The sequence below is a fragment of the Lissotriton helveticus genome, chromosome 10 (assembly GCF_964261635.1).
Source record: "Lissotriton helveticus chromosome 10, aLisHel1.1, whole genome shotgun sequence".
In the NCBI taxonomy this organism is placed as follows: Eukaryota; Metazoa; Chordata; class Amphibia; order Caudata; family Salamandridae; genus Lissotriton; species Lissotriton helveticus.
In genome coordinates, this window is record NC_136071.1 from 823,433,158 (window position 1) to 823,445,352 (window position 12,195).

At 46.1% G+C, this 12,195-nt stretch overlaps 1 protein-coding gene across 1 annotated transcript in view; it reads right to left on the bottom strand.

The window, feature by feature from the left end:
* MYO3A (myosin IIIA) overlaps window positions 1-12,195 on the bottom strand; it is an 869,350-nt gene that overhangs the window by 248,852 nt on the left and 608,303 nt on the right. Inside the window, exons 22-23 of the mRNA XM_078662798.1 lie at window positions 2,022-2,101; window positions 420-497 (exon numbers count right to left, since the gene is read on the bottom strand). Of these exons, the coding sequence (XP_078518924.1) occupies window positions 420-497; window positions 2,022-2,101 (158 nt within the window). The remainder of the gene's footprint in view (window positions 1-419; window positions 498-2,021; window positions 2,102-12,195) is intronic.

Here is a 12,195-nt window from a genome sequence, read left to right on the forward strand (position 1 = left end):
GAGGTTAAGAAATTTACTCCACATTTTTAAAGCTTGATTAACAAATGGTTGTCACCTTCTCAAACTCTTGCTTCTGGAGTAGCAGCACAGAAGTGTTATAAAAAGTGTAATATGACTGCGAGGTGCCATTAGAATGTAACCTCGAGTCAAACCCATGTCTTAGTTGCAAAATAAATGACTAATCTGCAGCGCTTAATTAGAGAAAGAAATCTGATCTTAGTCGCAAAAGCTGGTAATTCCCTTTGAGAAACCGTATCGCTGTGTTGACTGTAAACATGTGAAAGCTTTTCCTACAAACACATAAAGAAAAATTATTTTCGTAATGGAAATGTTCATACTATGTCAATTTAATGGCTATTTTACGGATTTGAAACTACATGTATAAAGTACCCATATCATTATAAAGAATAATAGCTTACTCTAAAATAAGATGCCACTGTTTGCGATTTCATGTTTGTTGTCTCCCTTGGGTGGTGGATGGTATCGATAAATTCAACCTGCATGAAAACAAATTTTAAAATAAGCCTTTTCATCTTCCGAGGAGCAAGGTCAGTGGTACCATATAAACAATGCACCCTTTTAAAGCATCAAAAAACTATCCCCCAGATTCATCATTGTCCCGTTTTGCGAGTCCTTAATAGCGATTATTAAGGAATCGCTATTAAAGACTCGCAAAACGGGATTCATGTAGAAATCGCAATTTTATTTGCGATTTCTACAGCTTCCTTAGGATGCGATTTCAAGGGAGCCAGGGGTGTCCAAAGGACACCCTGTAGCACCCCTGAAATGTACATGTAGACTGATGTTGCGCACACACATGTCCAAAGGACCTGTGTGTGTGTAACATACAACTTATAAAAAGGCACTAAAGTGCATTTTTCTAAGTTTTCGCTATTTACCACGAAGTCAGACTTCGCGGTAAATAGCGGCCAAAAATAGCGATTTCGAAATTTTTAAAAGGTTCATGAGTAGCATTTAAGGAATCTCAAATTGAGATTCCTTAAATGCGATCGCAATTTGATAAATCGCAAATATTTGCGATTTTTCAAATTGCGAGTTCTGAACCATTGATGAATCTCAATTGCCATTTTTGCGGGCGCAAACGGACAAATTTTGCGATTCACTCCGTTTGCGCTCGCAAAAATGCTTGATGAATCTACCTCTATATCACTTGACCAACTGTTAGGCGATTCCAGATGCTATAATCCGCGGAATGACAAGCAGAACAGAGTACGTTCTCTGTTTTCACTACGGAAAGACTATGCACCTGAAAGATATTACAATTTTGGACAGATGGAACGAACAGCAGCAAATTAATTTGTATGCCCTGAAGTGTTCGCAAAAGATAGTCGTGCCTTTAGAACACGATTAATTTAGCTATTAATATGTACATTATTTTGTTAATTTCAAGGCCTAATGCTCAACATGTTTTGTATTAAGCACAAGCACTACAATGCAATGTTCTGAGAAGCAAATGTTAATTCTGTGGGCTAGAAATTAATAATTTGACAAATCAGTGTTCTGTCTAAACCAAGAAGGAGTGTGTGCTTTTTAGAAGACCAGTGTGTACTGATGCACAAGGTGTGGAATTGAAGAGAAGGTGAAACTGAACCTGAGGCATTCTAAGCTTTTATAATTTGCACCTGTCTGAAATTTGGGTGGCAAACTATTATGTGTATACCTCAATGAAAACAATAATAGTCAAGATTCCCAATTCTTACCTCTCATCGTACATAACAAATAAATCTGATGCTACAATACAAAAATGTATTTTATTCTAATTTTAAAATAATGTTAGGACAGGTTAAAACAAATGTCGTGATGGAGAAAAACAAGATAAAGCGAACAGGTAGAGAAAAAGGAAAAAGTGTTTTACCTCACTGAATGACCGGAATATCAATAAAATATCCCGCTGAACAGGAAAGGAAGAGAGAAATCAAAGAAGATGTTACGTAGGTTTAGTGGACGTGAGAACACAACCTTTGCCAGAGGGGGTGTCATATTGAAGTAATGATTCTTACCTTCCCGCGACTGGTGGGTTTCTGGGGTGAGTTTACTTGGTAAGCTATGGCCCCCTTTGTTTTCGTATGTGCCAGATTACCTGCAGCAGAAGAGAAAGTGTCAATAGTATAGTGTTGTGGTCCTAAAGTATAGTTTAAATCATTGTATATAGTCATAGATCATGAATAGTTATGGAATGGCCTGTTGCTGGATAACACAACAACAACATGATGGATGAAAAAGCTTACATTTATATGAAGCAGTAGTAAAAGTTAAGGGGGGCTAACACCATGGACCCTTCTCCTGCCACACATGGCAACCAAATACTGGCTTCACATAATTTGAAATACCTACTCATGAACCAGTAATGAATAAAAAGCGAGTCCAACCCACCACCTGGAAATATAGAATGAGATTCCTTTCACAAGCAGATTTAAAACAATGTATTTGTCAAAAGGATGCCTTAGCATTGAGTAACTTGATTAGTCTGCAGCAACAAAACTGTTCAATATTTTTAAAGCTTGCCATGAAATCTCAATTCTTCAGAGTGTCCTAGTCAGTCCTCCTACTAAAGGTCTTTTTCAGGTGCATAATAGCTTATGTTATGCCTTATACCTTATAACTCATCAGCCCACATCAGGTATCAGTGCCAGGGCATTCATACACACATTTCACTACTTTGGTGCTGTATTTATTACCAGCAGAAGATAAATGATTGTGTTGGCACTCACTTTATAACCCCTCCCCAAAACCTATTAGGACTCCTTTGAAAAAAAAGGCAATGCAATCCATCTCCAAAGCGGCATGCACCATCCCAATTTAGTGGCCTGTTCAAAAAAGCATCTATGAATACTGGAAGTGGTACTATAGGAGTACTCTTTTACGTACTCTTACATACCTCCCTATTACAAAAGGTGCAAAGACATAACAGTCCTTTCTATTTGTACTAACTGTATACGAATATTCCCTAAATATTCCTTGTAAATGTTTTGGGGGCTAATTTCAAAGGTATTTAAAAGATTGCTATTGGAATACTACTTTATGTACTCTGGAAAGGCTGTATGAACAGGCCCAATATTTTTTAGCAAGACTTGCCTCGAGAGAAAAAATGTAGATGGGAAATGTGCGCCAGAGTCACATGGACTGCGCTTACGCTAGAAATGTTCACCAAAAGGTTTAACTTCTTCCGTTCTCATGACGAGCTCAAATGAGGCACGGTGCTCGTGTGCTCATGACGAGCTGAGCTCGTCATGAGCCGTGGAACGCTCACACGCGGGGATAATTCCCCTGCTGTGCTGAACGTTCCACGAAAACGGGTGTGGCTGTGACGAGCTCAGCTCGTCATCAGCACACGAGCACCGTGTCTCAGGATGAGCTGAGCTAGTCATGAGCACCGGGGAGCTGTGCGCGTTGTAAGGGAGTAAGAGGGGGGGTCACAACACCTGGGGCCTACAGATATATGGCTGGACGTATAACGAACAGAGACTACACACTTGGTATACTATTCTGGACCGGAAGCCTCGAGCAACCTCCGTCCGTTTATTTATAGCCTTCTGGCCACGCCTGGCCACAAGGTGCTACAATGTGTGAGAGTGTTTCCGGGTCTCGGCCGAGACCCGCGAAACACTAGAGCGCCACATCCCTTCCCAACTTGGTATTTGTTTTTCTTTTTCAATAGTCTTAAAGAGTCAACACTCAAAATCTGCCAGCCTCTGGCTTTGCCTAGGGTGTCGAGGGCTCAGGCTCTCGTCTCACTGGAGATGGCGGTGTGCTGACAGACTCACCAGCCTCACCTGGAGCACCAGCATGGTCAAATTGATCAGCCACTTCGGTGGTTGGTCCATCACAGGTTACTGGGGTTTCGGGTGCAGATGGAATGCGCTTAAAACACGACACGTTCCTGGTGACTTCTTCCCCATTCTTTTGTACCGTCACAGCAGTGCCTTTTGTCGCCTTGATTATCCACGGTTCAGCTTCATAAGGAGTACGAAACTTTCCTCCCGGCCTACGTGTTCGTATCAATACCGTGTCTCCAGGGATTAATTCTTTGTTTCGTGCCCGCCTCCTCCGGCATGCCCTCTCGTTCGTCTTTCTCCTTCTCTCTTGAGTAGCGGCCGGCACATATGGTTCAGGCCTCCAGTTATCGGCCATTGGTAACAGGTCGCGCCGGGGTCCTGCAAACATCAACGACCATGGGGATCTTTGAGTAGTACTGTGGGGGGTGCTTCTGTACTCCCTCAGGAAAAGTTGCAGTGCTTTCTCCGGGTCTGTCCCTTCTACCATTGCTATCCTCAGGGTTTTATTGACAGTCCTCATAAATCTTTCCGCTTCTCCATTGGCCTGAGGCCATTGAGGTGTGACTCGATGATGTCTTATCCCTAGACCTTGCAGGAATTCTTTAAATTTGTTTCCTTGAAACGGTGGGCCATTGTCCGTTTTAATCAACTGGGGAATACCAAACATCGCAAAGATTTTACTGAGGATCGGCTGTATGTTTACGAAGCTGGTAGATGGTGCTACCTCAACCATGGGGTATTTAGTGTAACTGTCTATCAGCACCACAGTCACTCTTCCGTCAGGAAAACTACCAAAATCCAAGCTGACCCAGGTCCAGGGTGATGGAGAGCGTTCTTCCGTGATAATGGGTGCTGGTGTATCTGGCAAACTGGTTAGCTGGCATGCCCGGCAGTTCCTTACAATACTATCAACTTTTTCTTCCATGTGGGGAAACCATACCTTTTCCCTCATCCTGGCTTTCATCCTTCTCGTGCCTTGGTGTCCTTCATGGTCCAGTAATGTCGCTTGATCCTGGAGAGTATTTGGAATCACTACTCGTGACCCTCGAAGTATGAGCCCATTGTTCGCTCTGCTGAGTTCATTGTGTACTCTCCAGAATTGGGAAAAGCGAGTGCGGTCCGCCTCATTCCAATCACTCACATTTCGTAAGAAGTTCTCCCAAGATCCAGCATCTATCGCTGCCTTGACTCTTCACGACTACGTCATAGTCATACTGAGCTACAATGTCTTCTGCTGCTAACGCTCGGGGACATGACAGTTGGGACACCATATCCACAAATTCTTAGGTCCGCAGATCTTGATCTTGAGCCGCACCTCCTTCCACCTGAGGATGTCGTGACAAAAAATCCGCCGGATTCTTTGCTCCCGGTCTGTAGACCAGATCCATTTGATAGTGTTGAACCTGAATGGCCCATCTCTCAGTCCGCGCCGGCGGGTGCGGGGCTGTACCTTTAAACAAAGGTATCAACGGCTGATGATCTGTGACCATTCTGAACGGCTGTCCGGTGATATATAGTTGGAAATGTTTGCTGGCCCACTTCACTGCCAGAGCTTCTCTCTCTATCTGCGAATATCTTGCCTCCGTCGCTGTGAGGGCCTTGCTTGCAAAGGCCAGGGGAACCCACACTCCAGGCTCTGACTCCTGTGTCAGCAGTGCGCCCAAACCAACAGGGCTGGCGTCCACCAGTATTTCTGTCTGCCTTGCCGTATCAAAATACGCCATTGTTGTACTGTCCAGCAATGCCGCTTTCACTTTGCCAAACGCCTCGGCTTCCGTTTGGGACCATCTCCAGGAAATTTCTTTTTTCGTCAGGTTCCGCAAAGGTTCTGCTATGGTGGCTAGCTGTGGGATAAAACGGGCACAATATTGTGCCATGCCCATGAAACTTCTCACCTCTGACGCGGTTGTTGGGGCTGGAGCACACTTTATGGCAGATGACTTCCGGGGATCTACCTTGACTCCTTCCGAGTCAAAGACGTATCCAAAGAACTCTATTGATTGTTTGAAAAACTGACACTTCTCCTTGTGTAGCGTGACACCAAATTCGGCCAGTCTCCTGAGCATGGCTTTCAACCTCCTATGGTGTTCTTCACTCGTCTTGGCGTGGATGAGTATGTCATCACTGACATTTAACACCCCATTCAATCCTGACAGGATTTCTTTAATGGCGTTCTGAAAAATTTCGGCTGCAGATGTTATGCCAAATTTGAGTCTTTTGTACCTTCTCAGTCCTAAGTGTGTTGAAAACGTCGTGAAGTAGCGGCTCTCTTCCGCTAGCCTCAGTTGGTGGCAGCCCGCATTTAGATCTAATTTGGAGAACCATTGTGCTCCGTTCAGGTCCGTTAGTATGTCATCTACTGTGGGCGTGAGATGCCTCTCCCTCTTGATCGCCTTATTGGGCATGCGCATGTCAATGCATATTCGGATCTTGCCGGGCTGTCGGGGTTTCTCTGCGATCACCATCGGAGATACCCATGGTATCGGTCCAGTTACTTTCTCTATCACTCCCTGCTCCTCCAGCTTCAGCAATTCTTGTTCAACTGCCGACCGAAGATGGAACGGAATTCTCCGATGCCTCAATGCTATTGGTTGTATCGCCTTGTCAATGTGTAGTTTGACTGGTGGCCTCTTGATGGTTCCTAGACCTTGAAACAGTGATGGGAACATTTGAAGGATTTCCTCTGTGTGTAGTGCTTTGACTGCATTTGCAAAAGCAATTGGCTTGAGGTCCTCAGCTGTGTGACTTCCAACCAGCAGGTCGGCCTCTTTGTCAATCACATGAAAAGTGGTCGTTACCTCTTGACCTTCCGCTTTCACCTGCACAGTCATCTTCCCTCGCAGGGGTAGCAGCGTTTTGCTGCCATATGTTAAAATGCGAGCCTTCAACGGTACAAGCTGTGGTCTCGGTTTCAACGCCTTGTAATGTTGAATGCCCATCACATTGATCGTGGCTCCAGTGTCTACAACTCCTGTTACTGTCGATCCGTCGATTTGAATCTGACACTTCGGTTGCGGTCTTCGCCTCCTTTTGAGTTCACTCATGAAGGATACATAATAGCACTCTTCCTCTTCCTCTGTCGACGAATCATCAAGCCGCTGTGGATATCGGGATGGTGTCCTGCTTCCTCTCGAAGGGTGTGCCTCACGTGCATCATCTAGAGCAAGTTGTCTGACCGCTTTAGTCGGTGTTCTCTTTCCTGCTGTTCCTTGCCCCTTGACGCTCCCTCTTGCACCACCTCTGCAGACACTGGCAAAATGATTAAGTCCTCCACATTTGGCGCATGTCTTGCCACGTGCAGGGCAGCCATCTTGGTTATGTTCTTCATATCCACAGATACCACATTGTGCGCGGCATTGTGTCCTGGTCGGCTATCTTCCTCATCCTCCGCGGCCACTGCTCCGCACTGCATCTACTCTTTCCGTTTTCACTGTTACATCCGTGCTTGTTGACGGGTTTATGGCTGCTTCCATCGCCGTGGCCCGCGCATCCGACAACTCATGTGACCTGGCCAGCATTAATATTTCATCTAATGTTATGCGGGGCTGTCTTAGTATCAGCGTTCTTAGATGTTTATTCTTGCATCCTTGAATCAGCTGTGCTGTCATCTTTGTTTGATCATCGTCCGGACATGTGCTTATCAGCTCTCTCAGCCGCGCGGGAAAAGCGACCATCGTTTCTCCCTCCCTTTGCCTGGACTGCCTGAATTTGAACCTTTCATAATGGGGGTTCAATTGTGGGTCAAAGTGTGCGTTCAGCGCTTGTATGGCAGCATCATAGTCCGTCGCTAATCCGGTGTTCGGCAGGTGTGAGAATAATTTGTAGAGTTCATCACCACCAAAATGCAATAGCAGGGATCTTTTCACCTCATTGTCCTTTTCCCTTGTTGCCGTGAAGTAGTTGTTTAAACGACTCAGCCACACCGTCCATCTCCGCGCCGCAGTGCTTGGGTCAGCCAGCGCACTGAATGATGGTATTGGGTTGATTTGGGAGTGTGGCGAGTGTTGGACCACTGGACCCACTGCATGTTGTACTACTGGTCCTGCCACCTGCGCTGGGGCTGCTGCTTGTTGGGTCCCTCCTCCTGGTGCGGCGTTTTGCACCACTGACATGGCCGTGGCTGTCCGGGCTTGCTTCTATGCCTCACTCGTCAGACACAGTGCTTGATGTGTGCCCCTCTCTGCGACTTAGCCAACCACTTCCTCTTTACTTCGTTTGTGTATCAATGTCCCTGTTCATGCACTTCTTCAACCTCGTGTTTTTTTTTTTTAATTTGTATTTTTTTGGAGGTACCAATGCTTGTTTATGGCCGCACACGCCGATGCCGTCCTCTCAGCACGCCACCTGCACACATTCAGCCGTAGGGGGGATACTCTGCACCCTTGTGCCGACTTCTCCACTCATGCGCTGAGACCGAGGCTTCTTCACGCGTCTCTGACGCTGTGGCAGGCCTCGCGCTCACAGAGCATGCGCACACCACTCCAGGCGCCAGCCGGGTCTTCGCACCGCACAGCCTGATGCCTGCCTCGTCCCCGTCTGCTGAAGGGCTCAACGTTCTCCGGTCCCCACGCAGTTCCACTCACGCTGCTTACCGGTGCAATACTCGAGCGGTGGTACCTTCAATGCCGGCTCGTCCACCACCACGCCGGACCACGCGCAAGACCGGAGGTCACACCGCCACTGCCGACGGTAGGAACGTCTTACTCCCCAGCCAGGGTTCTTCCACAGATGTCACCGCCCTCGTCGCCAGTGTAAGGGAGTAAGAGGGTGGGGGTCACAACACCTGGGGCTTACAGATATATGGCTGGACATATAACGAACAGATACTACACACTTGGTATACTATTCTGGACCGGAAGCCTCGAGCAACCTCCATTGTTTATTTATAGCCTTCTGGCCACGCCTGGCCAGAAGGTGCTACAATGTGTGAGAGTGTTTTCGGGTCTCGGCCGAGACCCGCGAAACACTAGAGCGCCACACGCGTCCCATCCCCACCAGCACAGCAGGGAAATTACTCCAGCTGCAAAGGGGCTAAAGAAATGGATAAACAAAGGTAGCTCACAAACCTATTATGACCGATTTCCTAGTTCATGTTTGCTTGCAGAGCTTTTAGGACTTAATCTTTATTACACAAGTTTAATCTCATGTAAACCTAGTTACCCGTATTTCCAGGATATCTCGTAATTTCTGGATTGTATGTTTTTTTTTACATTTACCCCAATTGCTTAACTGTCTCCCAGAAGAATTAGTTTGAGCAGAAAATGTCGCACAGTAACTGTCTATCTCAACAGCAAGTTCTGGCAATATTCACCTTGCAACTTACAGAAACTAGTTCGACATCTATCTTGTAACTGCAAGATTTTAGCACGAGTGCATTGTTGGCATGTGTCTTGTGAATGAATGGACAGCGGACGGTCGCCAGAGAAAGCTAGGTGAGGTACGTTTTATCATGGGCATGTGGCAAAAATAGGGCTCTCTGCATTAGCCTTGATTTTCACACCTACGCTCCCTTGTGTAATGCACATGAAACCTGTGATTCTTGTCAGAATTACCATATCACGTGAGAAACAAATTACGTAACTCCAGCCAACCCCAATGTTCAAACATACATGCTTGTATTTACAAATTTGAAAAACAGGAAATGTAACGTAAACTGATGAACACAGTCGTGCACAATGGCTTTCCAAGTAATGATGCATTGTAGATAAAAGTTAAAATATTTGATTTCATTTATGATATACATCTATCTTAAATCAATTGTGTGCCGAAACACAAACAGAAGATTGATCGATGGTTTTATGTCCTTATTTCCTCCACCACACTATCATTATCTTGGAGGAAATTCTCCCGATAGATTCTCCTATGGATTTAGCATTTCCTCTGTAAATATAATGTGACCACCCAAATCTATATTAGAGCCAGGATTTCGCTGTTAGTATTCAAAATTCTCATAAGATTAAGTTCGGGCGGGACCAGCGTAAGTACCCATATTTTGTTTTAGTTCTACATGCACCCAGTTTCCCAGTTGTCTAGTGTCAAGGACGAATGGTGGATCTTTATTTTTTATGGTATAAATATAAAATGCTGTCGAACTCAATAAATATCCAGGTCTATTGATTGAGGGGCTTATTAATGAGCTTGTGATGCAGTGTGGCACTGCAAGTCACCTTGCTGTGCTGCGTGACATGAAAGGGGCAAGAAAGTGCTGTATTTAAGGCAATGTGGTGCACTCTTGTTCTTTCCCTTGCTCTGAAGGCCTTTTGGCAGCATAGCACCAATGCAGGCACCCTTGCACCATGGTGCAAGGGTGCCTGTGTTACATACAGGATTGTTTTTGTGCAGGAATGGGCACCTTCAAGCACATAGACAATCTGGGAGGATATTCTTCTATGTGTGCTGCAGAATACAGCACACTTAGAAAGACGAAGAAAAGAGGAGAAATAGAGATAGTGGGCAGGTGTAAGATTAGAGGTTTATGTCATGCTTGTACCACTCTGCATGGTGAAACATGAAACATCACTCTCATAAATAAGCCCCTGGGTTTCTACAACGCTAAGCTATTTTTGCATAAAAATCAGCTCCTGCATATCTAGACTGAGTGAACTTTAATAGAAAGAAGGTATCAAAAGAACTAGGCAAGGGGCGTGGTTTAGACGCCGCGCGGGATGGACGGCTGAGTGGGAGCTCCTCCGCACCGGACCATCTTCTTCTACTTTTCCCGATGTGACGGAGACCGAATTTCTTCTGGAACGCCGGAATTTGTGACCGGATTGTGCCGTCAGCATGAGGTGTGTCTTTCCGACGGTTATTCGCCGAACTTCATGACTTTTCCGAGACTTTGCATTTTTGGATGCCGGGACCCGCCATTTTGTAACCCGCCTCAGTGCCGGCGGTTTCCTTGCGGAACTGCTCTCCTTCAACTCCCAGCTGCTACCGGCCTCACACCATCGGCTGTTCTTGCAACCTAAACTCTAGAGGTGAGCTTTTCGGCACATTCTGCCTCTCTGTGCCCCTCTTCCGCCTCAAGTCGTTCTGGCTTTCTGCATGTGTCCGCCATTTTCCACTGTTCGCGGCTGATTGCGAGCCGCGGTTTCTGCGCAGCTCCACATGCTTTGCTGCCGTCTGCGTTGTTCCTCTGCTGTCTGCCACCTCATGCCCTCCTCTGCTATCTGCGGCCGGCATGTTTCCTGACCTACTGACTCCACCATAATGGCTGACTGACGCACTTGCTGCGGAGCGCCTGTCACGGTCACACCTCATTGTGCCTACTTCTGTCACTGTCGATAGATGTTGTGGGAGGCTCCTTCAAGACTGCATGCATGCCTTTTCAGATGCGACGCCTGTGGGAGAGGCAGCGCTTCTGAAGCATTGGTAGAGCGTTCCTTCCCGCGCTGCAGCCCGTGTTCACCTCAGCGCAGGGGGTTTGGGGTGTCAGGTGCTCCCGGCCTCAGCTGTTGCTCATTTGTTGTGCATTTTCACTGACTCCATGTATGCCATTGAACGAGGGAGTTGAAGTGTCAGGCTCAGCTGTTCTTCATCTGCTGCACATTTCCACCGTCACGTTTTACTCAGGGAAGTCCAGCGCAGGTGCAGAATTACTTCTATCATGGTCTTTGCCCTTACTGCCTCCTACTGGATTTTGGATTTACAGCGGCTGGTGCCACTTTAATATTTCACGATCTTTACCAAAGTCTATGCCCTGCTTCTAAAATTGCATGCTATTGGTTTGAGAATCGTCTTAGGAGGAATCATCTCTTGTTTGACTGCACTTCTCATATCAGCTACTTCTTGGTGCTGCCTCTCTTTGGAGATATTTCTGGTACGTCTCAAATGCACCTTTAGTTGTTTCTTGGGAAGTTGAGAATATGTGAGACGCGACTAGTCATTTTTATGGACAGATTGCGTAAACTTCTATTTGTCTTCACGCCATCGGGGAGTGCTTCAGAGGCGTCTTCATCTGGTACAAATTAAGCCACATCTACTATGAAAATGACTTCTCAAAAATCCTCATTGGCTCATACCAATACCAGCAAACCTTCACCACCTACTCCAACGGGCAAACGCCTTAAGCAAAATTCTCCTACACCGGAAGACAATCCTTCCACTTCTCCTACTGACCAAATTCTAGAGGAGCTACGTGCGCTACGCCCATTTATTGAAAAAACGAGTACAGATATGCAGCTTTTAAAAGATAAATGGGACAATATGGAAGCCCGTCTTTCTACTGTTGAACAGCACCTTCCTGAAGTTCAGTCCAACACACAACGTATAGACACTTTAGAAAAAACTGTCCTCTCACTGCAAAAGCATACAGAAGATTTGGAAAATCGCAATAGGAGGAATAACCTCCGTATTTACAATTTGCCGGAAAATCTTGAGGGGGACAATCCAGTGTCTT